The following is a 15,631-nucleotide window of genomic DNA, read 5'->3' as shown; positions in this document are numbered from 1 at the left end:
AAAAGCCAGCATTATCGAAACTGAAAATGATAAGAAATTAACAAAAATTAGGGAAATAAAAAGATAGAATTTTACTACGAAAATGGAACTTCATTTCATTGAATTTGAAAGGATAGAAGGGTTAACATCATAGCAAAGCAATTAAACTAAAATATCTGGATTACAACCCTTAAAATAATCCAAATACAGAAAAAACAACAAAACAGGCTACCAAGACTCCTTCCTGATGGGAAGAGGAGTTGCTTCCCAGTTGCTGAGCAAGGTATCTGGACCAATCAGTTGAACACTTGCACGGCTAGGGCCCTCCCCAACTTGAACCATATTGATCTCATAGAATATCTCCTTGAGACCCTGGCAAACTCCGTCAATGTCATCCTGAGTAGAAGGATTTTGGACTTCTTCAAATTGTGGCTTGACAAAAGAGTAGGCAATGTGAGGGATTGGTTTGGACAGATTCCAACCATTCTTTTTGCGGGCCTTGGCTCTGTCAACTGATGTTGGTTTAAAGCCCAAGCCAAAGGTATTTTTCTTCGAAAATGGAGCAATGGGGTTCACAATTCCTTGTAGAGAGGATCCCAATCCTTTTCCTGGTTCATAGCCATTCCTCAACATCAGCGCAACTACCATCATAGATGTGGCTGAAAGACGAGGATGCAGAATTGGTTTTCCTTCTTCCACTTGGTCCACCTCAATCACCTCAAATGCTTGATATATGATAGATTCACATCCTTCCTTGGCCTCGATATATGGAATGGACGGGTCTTTATAGATGGATGAGTCGTCCTCCCCATGAACAATAATTTCTTGCCCGTCACACTCGAATTTAACCATTTGATGTAGGGTGGATGGTACAGCTCTAGCCATATGGATCCACGGCCTTCCCAAAAGAAAATTATAGGAAGTTTCCATATCTAACACTTGAAAGACAATGTTAAAATCAACCGGGCCGATTGTCATGGTGAGTTCGATTTCCCCAATAGTGTCTCTTTTTGAACCATCAAAAGCTCTGATGCTGACATTACTGGTTCGAATTCTGTCAGTGTTGATGTTCAGCTGTTGTAGAGTAGAAAGAGGACACACATCTACACTTGAGCCTCCGTCAATCATGACTCCTTTTACGTAGTGCCCTTCACATTTGACCATAAGATACAAAGCTCTATTGTGGCCAGCCCCTTCCTCGGGCAAATTATCATCGCTGAAAGTAATTCTATTTACTTCAAAGAATCTTTCAGCCATTTTTTCTAGCTGATTCACCGTTGTCTTTTCTGAGACATATGCCTCGTTCAGAGTTTTGATCAACACACGACGATGCTCTTATGAATGCAAAAGCAGAGATAACAAAGATATCTGAGCAGGAGTTTTTCTTAGTTGGTCAGTGATTGAGTAGTCTTGCAATTTCATCTTCTTAAGGAATTCCTCCGCTTCTTTTTCTGCAACGGGTTCTTTCACTAGCAAGTGACTTTCCCTGGCTTGCTTAGCTTTTCTCAATTCCTCTGGTGAATAACACCTTCCAGAGCGGGTCAAGCCCCCTATTTCACCTATTTCTTCAACTATCTCTTTTCCTTTGTATGTCATGACAGTCTTGTTATAATTCCAGGAAATAGCTTTTGTGTTTGTCACTAGGAGTTGGGCAACAGGTCGGATCACGACTGGCTCTGTTATATTCCTCAAACCATTATTCGGAATGATCTTTTTAATGCCCCCGGGGATGTAAAGTTTTGGCCCACCCAATTGAACCTCAACCTTTTTTGTGCTTCCAGGAACATAGAGAATCGTTTTTTCAGAACATGCCAAGTTCAAACTAGAACTCGCACCTTTCACCATCAACGGTGCCAATTGCGGCGGGCTCACTATCACTTTTGGTTCTGGCCCTATGGTTCTAACAACCATCTCTGTCTTGCTAGACTGCTTATAATCCCGATCATCACAAATCATCCCAATAAAATGTGTATTATCATGAGTTGGGAGCGGATTGTTTGTTATATTAGGAGTATCCTCATTGTTTGTTACCACAATTGCCTTTGCTTCAATCAAATTTTCAATGGCTTTCTTTAATTTCCAACAGTTTTTAGTACTATGCCCTTGGGTGTTAGAGTGATACTCACATCTTGCATTTGAGTCAAAACCTTTTGAATTTGGATTCACATAACGCGGCATAATAGGTTCAATCAACTTCAACTGCATCAACTTTCGAAATAGGCTTGTATACGATTCTCCAATTGGGGTGAACTCTTTCTTTAGCTCCTGTTCTCTCACATATTCTTGTCGGGGACGAGGATTATATGGTGCCTGAAAATTCGGCCGGAGTTGACGGGAACCTTGTGGAATCGGTGCCCGCCATTGTTGGTGATTGGGAGGCCTAGCATAAGCCTGAGCATTAAACACTGTGTATTGTTGCAGGGGAACTGAGTATTGGGGACCTTGAGGCGGATAATAATGTTGAGGAGAATTGGATTGTCCTTGTTGGAGTTGCACGTAAGAAGGAGCTATTCCTCTTTGAACTTCCCCGAACCCAAATGCCATCATGGATCCTTCCTCCTTCTTTTTTCGATTTCTGAAATTGCCTGACCCGCTTTGAATTGCTTGTGCGGTTTCCTTAAGGGCTGCCTGACTCACAATTTTGCCTGACTTCATGCCATTCTCAACTATTTCACCAATCTTAATCGCCTCAGCAAAAGGTTTACCGATGGCGGCCAACATGTAATGGAGGTAATCAGGATCCTGAGCTTGGAGAAAATAGTCAATCATTTCTGCCTCTTTCATTTGTGGTTTGACCCTAGCAGCCTGCTCTCTCCACTTGATTGCATATTCTCTAAAGCTTTCTGTTGGTTTCTTCTTTATGTTGACGAGAGAGGAGCGGTCTGGCACTATATCAATATTATACTGAAACTGTTGGACAAAATCTTGAGCCATGTCATTCCAAACGTGCCAGTGAGAGATGTCTTGATCTATGAACCACTCTAAAGCAATTCCTGTCAAACTTTCCCCAAAATAAGCCATGAGCAATTCTTCTTTGCCTCCCGCTCCCCTTAATTGGTTACAATACCTCTTCAAATGGGCAACGGGATCACCATGCCCATCATACTTGTCAAACTTGGGGGTCTTGAAGCCCGGTGGCAAATGAACATGGGGAAACATGCATAGATCGTTAAACGAAACACTCTTGTGGCCCCCCAAACCCTGTATGTTTCTCATGGTTTGTTCCAAGCTCTTCATTTTTCTGGTCATTTCCTCTTATTCCATATTCTTTTCGGGCTTTTCGATCTCAATTGGGAACACGTTATGAGGAGTGTGCTTGTATGAATCTGGAACCTTTAAAGTCAGTTCTGGAGAGTAATGTTGGGCATCATAAGCATCCAGTTGTGGATCATTATTGGACTTTTGAGCAAGAGCCGGTTGAGGGACAGTGAAAGTATGGACAATGGGTATAGTAGGTGGGTCATTTCTGAGAGGTGCGATTGGAGGACGTGGAATGGAGGTACTGGAGATAGTGGAAAGGTTAATGCTCGGACTGAATCCAGGTTGGTACAATGGTTTACTTGTTATAGAGATAGGCACTTGAGTGGCAACTGATACATTATGAAGATTATCCGAAGCCCCTATGGGTAGTGAGGGCGGTGCTTGTCCATTCACCCAGGCTTGGTACATCCCTGCCAATTGTTGCTTCAACACTCTTACTTCTTCAACCAGTCCTGAACCTTGTTCAACCAATTGTCCATGGACATTATCATTATCTGACTCATTCTCACTGTTGTTTGCCATTCTAGTTTTTCCTTTTGATCTCATGTTGTAAGGGTGAGTCGTCAGTTTAAACTACAAACCAACCACCTTTGTTTTACTTTATCTTTTAAAATGACAAACAACAAACGTGTTAGAGTTAGGCATTTTACAGATATTAATCACACATTATATGTCATGCACCTAATGCCATTTTCATTTCTACAATGATCTTGGAAGGCTTTATGTTTCATCCCGGCTTATTGATTTATTGGTTTATTTTCATCTTGAATTTAATGTTTTTTTTTGATTAATTATGGTTATGATCGCATCCGATGAGGATTGCCTACGTATCATGACGCCACATGAATCAGACCATTACGTAGTTCAGGGGAAAATAATAATAGTAGTTTTTTTTTTAACAAAACGAAATAATACAATAATAAAAAGTACATTACATTGAAAATGACTTACCAAACTCTGACAAGACTAAAAGACAGCGATTTTAAAGATTCAACAATGAATCAAACTAAAACATAACTACTACATGAAAAGTTCTAACAACTACGACTATAATTCAACTCCACAATCTTCTTACTTTCAAACACTGGAACATCTGCTCATGGTGGGGCTTGCCCTGGTTGACCCCCTAATGTACGGTACATCCTTTCTAACTCTGCTGCAAGATGACGGGCAAAAGTAGGTGCATGCTCCAAAAACTTCTCATAATCCATCCCTTGGCAGTTCACATAACTTTGAGCGGTATAAACAGCCAAATTATGGACTTGCTCTTTGAAGTACTGGAAATTCTGGTCTCGATCTTGTAATTGCTGCTGGCGAGTGGTGGCTATCTCCCTTATGTGGCCCTCACGATCTAAGGCTGACTCCAACTGAGCCCGAAGTCTAGCCTGCTCGAGTCTCGCCTGAGCCATCTCCCTATCAAAATCTGCATGCTGGTATTCTCTATTGTACCTTCTCATTTCTTCCAACTGTGCATGGAGCTGAGCTTCTGAATGTACCCAATGGGCCTTCTCTCTCTCGAATTGAGCCCTCTCTTCTTCAAATTTTATTACTTGGCGATCCTTACTTGATTCGGCCTTCTCATTTAGCTGTACGATCTTTTCCTTGGCTTTGTCCAACGCCTTTTCAGTCTTTGCCAAGAGGGAATCATAATCTTGCACCTTTTCCATCAGATTGGAAATGGTTCTCTAGTCTTTCCAACTTCTCACTGGCACTTCAGAGGCTTTCTTCATCTGTTGAATTTGAGCACGAAGGGCTTCATTTTTGCGGATCAGACTCTTCTTTTCCCCTTCGGCTTCTTGTTCTTGCAAGTCTTTCTCAAAATTGAGGTTTCTCAGCCTTTCTTCTAAGGCATGAATAGTTGTTTTGTATCCCTTTTCCCGTTCACCCCAAGCCAACCGTTCTTGGATTTTATCATCAAAGGCTTGAACATGCGGCCTTTTTGGGGGCCTTTTGGGCTCTGGCACATCATCCACGTGAGACCTCTTCCCAAACCATATAGCATAACCCGGATCTACCTCACCTCTCGCAGGATCTGGCACCTGAGTATCATATTTCAAGTAGCGACAATCATTCCAAATTTGCTGGATTAAAGCTTCGGGGAGTGGGGCTTCGGGGTGTAGCTCAATAACTTGCACACTCAAATCTTCATCCTTAGGTACTACTTGGTACCTTCCTAGCTGTCTTAGAACTCTGTGTGGCGCATACGGCTGGACACTTCTCAAACCCAACAATAGCAAATAACTTTTTAGGGCCGACATGTGTATCACCTCTCTTAGCGGGAGCCATCCCAAAGTCCACTCAATTTGACTTGCATTTAAAGATCTTAGGTGGGATATCCAGGCTTTCACCCCTTCTGGAGAGTTGTAATCTTTTACTCTTTCTTCGTAACTCTCAATGAAATTGTCCTTGTTCGGACCATAGCTCATGAACTTGGGGTGATGTCGGAGATGCTCAATCAACCACATTTGTAACAAAATATTGCACCCTTCGAAGAATTTTGCCCCAGACTTGCACAAAGTCAACGCCCGATAAATGTCTGATAGAATGATCGGGGCAAGAGTGTGATGTTCTTTGGTAGTGAGGACCTGTACAACCCTGGCTATGCGGGTATCAATTGTCCGCTTCTCGTTTGGGAAGACCATAATTCCCAGAAACGCCATTATGAAGGCGAAGCGACGATGAATCTGCCATGTGTCTTTGTTCTGCTTGTTGTTAAGGCCCTTTTCATGCATTTCAAACCCATTTGGCTGCCCGAACCTAGAGTACAAGAAGTAGAAAGAACAACACCCTTTGACTACGTTGGTCTTTCTAATTTGCTTACTGATGTTCAGAAGATCAAAGAATCGGTGTACAGAAAGAGCCCTTGGGAATATGAGCTCCTGGTTTCTCAAATCCCTGCCAAACCCGGAATATCCAGCTATCTCTTCTAAAGTGGGAGTTAGCTCAAAATCGGAGAAGCGAAAGACATTGTGAACGGGGTCCCAAAAAGTCACTAGTGCCTCAATCAAATCTTCCCGTGGTTTAATTTTCATAATATCTGTAAGGTCTCCCAAGTGCTTGGTGACCCATTTCTGACCATCTTCTCCTAAATCATACCACCACATCTGAAGCTGAAGTAGAGCCTTGTCTACAACTGTGAATGATGTGTTCTGGACAGTGCTCATTTTGTACCTGTGGGTGGTTAAGGTTAGGGTCGACACTAGTCTCAAAAGACAGAACCAATGCACTCCTTTTGCAAAATAATCTTTTGTAAATAACTCAATTTTAAGAAAAATCAACGAGAATGGGGGCTATTTTTGCAATTGTGACCGAAGAAAGGGTGACTATTTTTGCAACTATGGCCCCTTCTTTCTTTCAAGGATAGCTTTAGGGTCGGGGGAAGGGCATTATGGTCAAAGTGATTCCCAATTGACAGACACGTCCGTTCTTGCGAGAACATCCCTTCAACAATTTTGAAGATGTTCTAAGGCTATTCTGACAGGAACGATTTGGGATTAACCGAAGCTGGGTCTGCTTATTTGTTTTTTTGATTAAAAAAAAAAAAATACTAGACACATTTCTTTTTTTTTTAGTTATTTTATAAAAATGGGCCGAACCCTATGAAGGTTGCCTACGTATCTCACATCCGGTGAGAATCAGACTCGCGTAGTTCGTAAATATTTCAGGAATAGGATGACACTTTTTTTTTTGAAAAATTCAGGCTTTTTTTTTTGGGGTAAATACTGAGATTTTCGAAAATCGGGTAAATTTTCACCCTCATATTTTCTTCTTTCTAGTTTTTCCTCAATATTTTTATATTTTTATTTTAGAAACCGGTCAACATGCACAAACCAAATCAAACATAATGCACAAGTAGCACATAAGATGCATCAGGATGGTCTTGTAATTTCGGGTACACCTGTCCTAGACGGACCCAACCCCTGTGTTGAGTCCCCAAAGTCAAATGCACATGATGCAAACAAACGTTCCTACTAGGGATCCGGCATGAGGCTATGTTATTCTAGGTTTAAATCCTAAGGGGAGTGTTTTAGACCTGGCTTACCCAAGCGGACAGCTCGAGCCGAGGTGGGGGTAACGTACCGGGAGCACGAAAGTCTACCCGGCCTAGTTACTGACCCAGCCTCGTTCTAATTGGTATGACTTCTAACAGAAAAGTGGGCCACGCGCACGTGTGCACCATAAATTCAGAAGACTCAGAAGGGAGGCGTAAGAAGACAATTTAATACAGTTCAAATAATATCAAAGCGATAAATAAGCGACAATTAGCACATTAGACCCAAAAATACATTAATAACATCAAATCAATAAAGCCAAGTATAAATCATCTTATAAGCTCGAATTCTGAACCCCGAACCAGAAGTTCTAGGTTTACATCCCCAGCAGAGTCACCAGAGCTGTCACACCTCCTTTTCTCCGGGGGAATAGGAAAGAAAGGAGTTTTTCCAATTTAAGTGACATTAATCGAAATGAGATTATTTATTAGATTCAGAGTCGCCATTTGGGATAATTTCTGGTGTCCCAAGTCACCGGTTTATTTTAAATCCCAAATCGAGGAAATTTGACTATGTTTTACGGTCCGCGAACACAGAAGATCGGGTAAGGAATTCTGTTAACCCGAGAGAAGGTGTTAGGCACTCTCGAATTCCGTGGTTTTAGCACGATCGCTTTAATCATACATGACTGAATTAAATTATTTAATTACTTATTTTAGAACCTATGTACATTTACCTTTTTACCGCTTTTAATTGCTTGATTATTTGTAATTATGAAATTGTCTCGAAACGAGTCACGCGTACGTGTACTCTTTTTGTTTGGCACGTCAAGAATCATGTCACGCGTACATGTACACAATTCACAACATTTAATTATTTAAGAAATCTTGGCCAAAGTCGCGCGAACGCGTACCTTGATTTATTTTGAAAATCGTAATTATGTCACGCGAACGTGTACACAATCACAATGATAGAATAAGTCGCGCCTGAAGCATTTTCTATGAATATTCATTTTTTTAAAAAAAACAGAATAAGGGATCCAACACATAACACCCAAACCATTTAAAGAAGATGAAAAGTAAAGTAAAATACTAGTAGAATAGGGAAATGTGAAAATTTAGAACAAACGCATCTTGACAAAGAACTCCTAAAGCTCGAATTTTCAAATTTTAAAAATCAGAAAAATTCCATGATCGTATCTTCCTTTGAACAAAAGTATTTGTGTCTTAAGTCACTTTAACATGGATTTTTCCTCCTCTAAATTATGTTAGATCAACAACGAACAGTGAAAGATTCATGACTAAATTATTTATCGAACTAGCTTCTCTATAAAACTAAACCACCAAATTAATGAAGAAACTTACCAAAGTAGAAGCACTATTATTCCTTTGGGTAAAAATAAAAACATGTTCTTGCTTAAAAAAAAAACTTTTAACAAATAAAGGTGACAAACTTATTTATGCCAATTCTATAATTGTAGTAACTACATGATTAAACTCAAAAGATCAAAAGATTAACGTGCATCATATCCAAAATATTTAAAATAGATATGCGTCAAAACAAAAATGGGTCTTTAATGTGATCTATTTGATAAAGTTAACACTTCCGATAGAATTTCTCAATACCAAAAAAAAATAACAGAAAGCTTAAAACAAATATACTTGCCTTTTCAACAATTCCACTAAAGTTCTGTTCCCTCCAAAGATTTTACATATGTACAACAAAACCTTATGCTTTCTTTAATAAAGAAATAATGCCAATATCTCATAAAACCAACTACAAATTAATGATATTATAAACTCAAAGCAGGCACACATAAAAAGTAAAATACTCGAATCGTAGAGAAATGGAAAAGGGTAATGAAATAGAGAAAGAAACGGACCTTAAGCGATGAAACCTTTCAAATATATATAGATAAGAAAATTCTAAATAAATCATCTCGTACAGTAGAGGAGATTAAACCTAATGCAAAGCAGAGAATCGGAACTGAAGCTAAGGAACAGAACTCTGACAACCTCAAACTCGGAACCGCGAATGAAATCCCGAACTCCGTCTTCAAACTAAATAACTTCAACTACACAGTTTTCCAAATGAATCTTTTTATAAAAGAACAATGCCTTTTTTTAGTTCTGATTTTTTCTGTCCGATTGCACTCTTTTTACTTTGCTCTCCTTTTTGTTTTGCTCCCCTTTACGTTTTTCTTTATAGGAAATCATATATAGTTTTTGTTCCCCCATTTGAAGTGGGGGAACATGATTGACATTGTGTGTGTGCGCATATGGAGATGTGAGGGAGTGGGGGTGAGGCGTGAGTGAAGTGAGGGGTGTAGGGTGAGATTAGATCATGGGGTTAGTTAGACTAAAAATGGAGATTATGGGATTGTTTATCTTTATTAAATCAGATTTTTACGTTTGTTTTATTTAGTTTACTTTTGTTTTGTATTTTATTTTAAAAGATAAATTAAATTATAAAGATAAGAAGATTAACCAACATTTCATGTAAAAATAGGAAAATTAAATATTTACATGTACTTTAAGTGATACTAAGAAAAATTTCATAGCTTACTTGTTAAAATTCTAATTAATAGAAACCAAATATATATATATATATATATATATATATATATATATATATATATATATTTGAATTTTTTTATTTTTTTTATTTTAGAAATAAAATTTATACTCTAAGAATGTGATTATATTTTGTAGTTTTATTTTTAGTAAAACCTATTAAGAGTAAGATAAAAGTTTAAAATATTAAAATTAGACCTAAAAGAAATATTTACACTAAAATAGTATAGAATTTGGGTGCGGTCAAAAATTAGGTGTTCACACCAGTGAATCGCGAATGCGTGGAGAAGGTCGTGTTCGCGTAGAGGAATTTGGGGGCAGCAGGTCCACACACTTTGTACATTGCGATTGCGTGTGGGGAACCGCGATCACGTAGCTTGATGAGGCCGTGCTTCGCATTCGCATAGAAAATCTCGCATTCGCGTATAAGGTTTTGAGCTGATGGAATTTTTGTTCTTCGCGACCGTGAAGGAAATTCCGCGATCGCGATGTGTAAATCACTGGGCAGCAAACTTAAGTTTCAAAATCGAAGACTTATTCCATATTTCACATTTGGACATAGAGAGCTCGGTTTGAGGCGTAATTTCGAGGGATTTTCAGAGAGATCATTGGGGTACGGATTCCTAACTCGATTTTGGTTAAATTACTCGAATCTATCATTGTTCTTATCATGTAATTAAGGATTTGAGTTGGAAAAATTGGGAGAAAATGGTAGAAACTCTTTAGGCTAAATTTTTGAGTTTTGAAAGGTGAAATGAGGTCGGATTTGAATAATTCTTGTATGGTTGGACTCGATATTGAGTGGGTGTTCGGTTTTTATAATTTTGGTCGAATTTCGAGACGCGATCCTAGGTTGACTTTTTGGGTCGATTTTGTAATTCTTTGCAAAGATCATAATTTCATTGTTTGGATTAGTTTCCTATAGTTATATTTATTGTATGAAATTATTTTGGCTAGATTCGAGCTGTTCAGAGTTGGAAAATCGAGGGAAAGGACTTTTAGTTGATTGATTTAGCGTGGTTTGAAGTAAGTGACTTATCTAACATTGTGTGGGGGAATTACCCCTTAGGATTTTGTATTATTGTGATAATTATGATATGTGAAAGTTGTGTACGCAAGGTGACGAGTGTGTTCACGGACTAAATGTTGAAATTCCTGGTTTTTAGCTATGTAGTTCCTTTCATGCTTTAGTTGAGTTACTTTAACATGTTATAGTCATCATGTTTAGTCTAATTTCACTTGTCTACTTGTCTTATCTCTTATTTGCAAATTATCCTACATGTTTAGTTGAAGTACTTGCTTCCTTTATTCCGTATTTATTATTTAACTGTTGAATTCTTTACTTGAAATTGCTATTCTTGGAATATCTTGTTGTTGAATTTGGTATTAAGTTGCAAAGGCCGTGGTTCCTATTGAGGCAAAGTGTAGGTTGTGAAATATTATTTTATTGAGTTACTCTCCGGTTGTTATTGTTGAGAGTTTGTGTACATTGTGGTTCGGCCGTGGGCTCCTTATTACGAAATTCTATTATTGTTTGACTTTTCAGGCAAGTTGTGATATTGGACACTTGAGGTGCGAATTATGATACATTGTGATATTGATACGTGTGCGGTGATATAAAGTTTGGGTGTTGAAACGCATGCAGTGAGATAAGGTGGGCTCGATATGCGTGCATAGTTGGAAAACTACTAGAAGCCACGCGGTGTGATAAGGTGCGCTAAAACGCGAGATTCTATTTCGGGAAAAATAATTTTCAAAACTAAATATAAAGGCTCCCGCGGTGATATAAGGAGAGATTGTGAGTTACTTTTGTGATTTGGACCTACGAAGTGGTACCTCGGTAGTGGCCCGAACTTCAACAGCTAGTGGACCTTTCCCTGTCCAGTTTTCCCACCAAAAACTACAACTTCCTGAATTAACATGCCAGATCATATGGTCTTTAACCTTCTTTCTAGTCCGAGTCATGCTTTTCCAAAAGTGAGAGTCTCCAGAAGCCCATTGCTTAGTTGTAGGGTGAGCTCTTACACAATACTTATTTTTCAGAAAAGTAGCTAAGAGGGATGACTTCGATCTAAACCTCCACCATCTCTTAATTGCAAGGGTATCACTGATTTCTTCCATTCTTCTTCTTCCTATTCCTCCTTCTTAAGTTGGATAACACAACTTTCTCCACGAACTCCAGTGATATTTGTTGGTGTCACCATTAGAACCCCAAAAGAAGTTTTCAAAATGTTTTTCTAGTAAGTTAAAGCTTCCTTTGGGGGTACTAATGCACTAAGGTTGTATGTAGATAGTGCTTGCAAAATATTTTTTATGAGCACTATCCTTTCACCATATGACAACATTCTACCTTGCCTAACTATTTAGCCTTTGCATTACATTGCTTACCATATTGTCAAAATATTCTATCTTTTTTTCCTACATAGGCTGGACATCCCAAGTATATGAATGAGAATTCCTTCTCTATGAATTCGGTACAAGCCATCATTCTATTGATTCTTGTAGCTGCAGTCTTTGGAGCAGTGAGAAAGTAACTCTTGTTGCTGTTGATTTGTTTTCCAAAGCTTTGCTCATATCTTCTTATTTGTTTTATGATCAACCTCATGGATCTATTATTGCCATTGCTGAAAATGAGAATATCATCTGCATAAGCCAAGTGATTAATTAGTGGACCATTAGTAGGCATAGAGAAAGGTATAAATTTTCGTTAGCATGCAAATTATTTAGAGATCTTGTTAGCACTTATTTAGAGTCCTTGTAAAGAGGTGAAGAAACTATTTGGTACCATTAATGATGACTGAATACCAGACTCCTGAAATTAGTCTAAACACCATGTCAGTCCATAGGTCTAAAATACTATTTTTTTTTAAACAACAGTAACAAAGGTCCATGACATTCTATCATAGGCATTTGCCATATCTAATTTCATAATGATATTTCCTCCTTTATTGATCTGTGAGATAGGCTGAATAATCTCCTATGCCAATTGAACATTTTTAGTTATTAGTCTATCTTTAACAAAGCTACTTTGATTTTTCGAGATAATAAAAGGGAGTAGGGGTTGAGTCTCATTGAAATAATTTTCGAAATAATTTTCTTTATAAAATTTGACAAACTTATAGGTCTAAAATCTTAAAAACAAGAAGGAATTTCAATTTTAGGTATGAGAAATAAACATATATGAGAATAAAATTTTGTAAGGTTTTTCCCTTTGAAAAACTCCTCAACAAAGGATATTATATCCTCTTTTATGATATCCCAACAACTATGGAAAAAAAGTCCCATTGTATCCATTTGGACCAGCAATACTGTCTCCATTGAAGTTTGTGTGTTATAGCAGCTGAGCCACATTGGGTGCTAACAATGAACTTTGATTCTCATTCGAGAACGAATAATCCTAAGTGGGGGAGGATGTAAGGCCCCGTAAAATCTTACCGAAAATCCAGGGTTTCGTGGTGCCGAAGTAGACTTATGTGCTAACGATTGTAGAAATTTTTCGCGGCTCACAAGCTCGCTGTGGCTTGGACTTTTTGGGTTGAACAGTGTATTGGAGAGTTAAATAAAATCTTGAAAGTGTAGGGCATTTATGCGATTCATTTTGCGACCGCAGAATCACTCCGCGGGCCGCAGACCTGCCGCAAAGTGAAGCAGAAACTTGAGTTAAATTTTAGGACCATTGTGCGGTCCATTATGCGGCCGCATAACCATTTTACGGGCCGCAAATCCCATCGCAGAACCAAAATGAAAAATTTTCGAAGAAGGTTCTGCGGTCCATTATGCGACCGCAGAATAGGTATGCGGACCGCAAATCGGTCGCAGAATGAGGCAGAATCGCCTAGTTTCGAGGGCAATTGTGCGGTCCATTTTGCGAACCGTAGAAGCATTATGCAGTCGCATATGCGACCGCAGATCTGCGTCGGAATTTTAATTTTTCTAATTTTTGACCCGATCCTATTTCGATATATTTAAGTAGAGGGACTCTTTTGAAGCAAAAATCTGATATTTTAGAGAGAAGTGAGAGTAGAGAGATGGGGAGCCCTTTGCTAATTGTTCATCAATCCTTGCACAAGACTTGGAGAATTTACAAGAAAAACTCACAAGGTATTCATCCAAGAGGTAAGGTTCAAACCCTAGTTTTCAATTCGAGTTTGGGTATAAGATGGGTAATTTGGGAGTATGATTTATGGGTATGGGAGTTGTAATTTATACATGCATGTACCAATAAGATTTTGTGGGAGGATTGTTGAGTTCAAATGGGTAAAGATTGGGTTGTGGAGTGAAGGAAATCATGTGGTAGAACCTTGTAATCAAATTTGCATACCTAGTGTTTGATAAAATGCTCCAATGAGCTGATACTATGAATATCTTCCTAATTTGTGTTCAATTTTTCTATGTCTCTAAATAGATCGAAATTGCTAGAATTTTTGGAATTGTGTAGTGAATTAAGGGAAGCTCAAAGCGAGGTATGAAGGCTAAACTGTTCTTCTAGTATCGGAATTCCCGAATACTTATAAAATTCTATCATGTGTAGTTGAACTTGAAACACTATTGATGTGGGGTGTTCAAGCTAGTAAATTGATTCTCAAATTGCATAACGTGTTCGGACCCTCATGTGTTAAAGGTTGTCTATTGCGACTTAATTATGTTATACCCTTTGTGGGAAGAAAGTATTGTATAAAATCAATGTGATTAAGCACTTATTCCTCATACGATGAAACCTTATAAACTTACACTGCTAAGGGCAAAGGTGCCAAATGCTTGATTTGAAAGGGAACTCTTTTGTACAAACTATTATTGTCTTGGACCCTAAATTATGGTATTGTGAATATAACTCCACCCGTATATATTGGGATGAGGCGAGGCCGCTTCGTGTAGTGTTGTGGTATTGTGAATATACCTCCATCCGCATATATTGGGGGTGAGGCGGTGGGGTCGGTTTGTGTAGTGTTGTGGTATTGTGAGCATACCTCCACCCGCATACATTGGGATGAGACGGCTGGGCCGTTTGGTGTAGAGTTTCTGGTATAGGATTGCACCTCCACCTGCATACATTGGGGTAAGGCGGCAGGACCGCTTTGTGTAAAGATACTTGTAGAGGATCCCCGACTTGATAATTGTTATTGAAACCTCTTAATAAATTTGCTGTGGTTTTAACGGCCAACTAAGCCTTTTATTGTTACCATAATTCATCATAATTCATGCTGTATTTCCAAGTCCTTGAATAGGTGTTTGGTTTCATACAAGTACTATTCGACATGTACTAATGTCCCTTTTGCCGGGGGCGCTGCATCTTTAATGGATGCAGGTGGTTTCACAGCGGAAGGTATTTACCAGTGACAGCGGTACACTCTCTTCCCAGTTGACTTGGTGAGCCCCACTTCCTTCCGGGGTTGTACATCTTTTGTTTCGTGTGTATTATGTTTTGAGATATAGTCAGAACCTTATTGCCGACACTATCATTGTACTCTTTTACATCTATTAGAGGTTCCGTAGACATGGCGTGGATTGTGTATTGGTATTGAAAAAGTCAAGACAGTAATGTTGTATGTGTGTTACATCTTCCACTTTAAACTATAAAAGTGTGTGTATTTTGAGACTTTATAAATGAAGTGACTAATGGTGATGGAATTAGTGTTGTTCATGAACCCTCTTGGTGTTAATAAATAAAGTTTATATTTTCTTTATTTATGAGTGAGTTGGATAGAAGGGAATCTAGCAGGCTTGCTCGACCGAGTTATCTTGATTGAGCGCCGATTACGCTCCCCGAGGTCGGGGCGTGACAAACTACATCCGACTTAAAGTCGGGAGTCCATTTTTCTAACCTCA

General features: G+C 38.7%; 2 protein-coding genes across 2 annotated transcripts; both read right to left on the bottom strand.

Moving 5' to 3' along the window:
* Positions 1 to 1,314: 1,314 nt before the first annotated feature.
* On the bottom strand, positions 1,315 to 2,763 carry LOC142164041 (uncharacterized). Its single transcript, XM_075221205.1, has one exon. It carries the CDS (start codon positions 2,761 to 2,763, stop codon positions 1,315 to 1,317), a length of 1,449 nt encoding a protein of 482 aa, XP_075077306.1.
* A 2,162-nt stretch (positions 2,764 to 4,925) lies between these two features.
* Positions 4,926 to 6,404, bottom strand: LOC142164040 (uncharacterized). The gene has a single exon (XM_075221204.1). It carries the CDS (start codon positions 6,402 to 6,404, stop codon positions 4,926 to 4,928), a length of 1,479 nt encoding a protein of 492 aa, XP_075077305.1.
* Positions 6,405 to 15,631: the final 9,227 nt, after the last annotated feature.

Source organism: Nicotiana tabacum, chromosome 9, assembly GCF_000715075.1.
Source record: "Nicotiana tabacum cultivar K326 chromosome 9, ASM71507v2, whole genome shotgun sequence".
NCBI lineage: Eukaryota > Viridiplantae > Streptophyta > Magnoliopsida > Solanales > Solanaceae > Nicotiana > Nicotiana tabacum.
The sequence above is the reverse complement of the archived record's forward strand: the minus strand, read 5'-3'. Positions and strand labels throughout refer to the sequence as shown.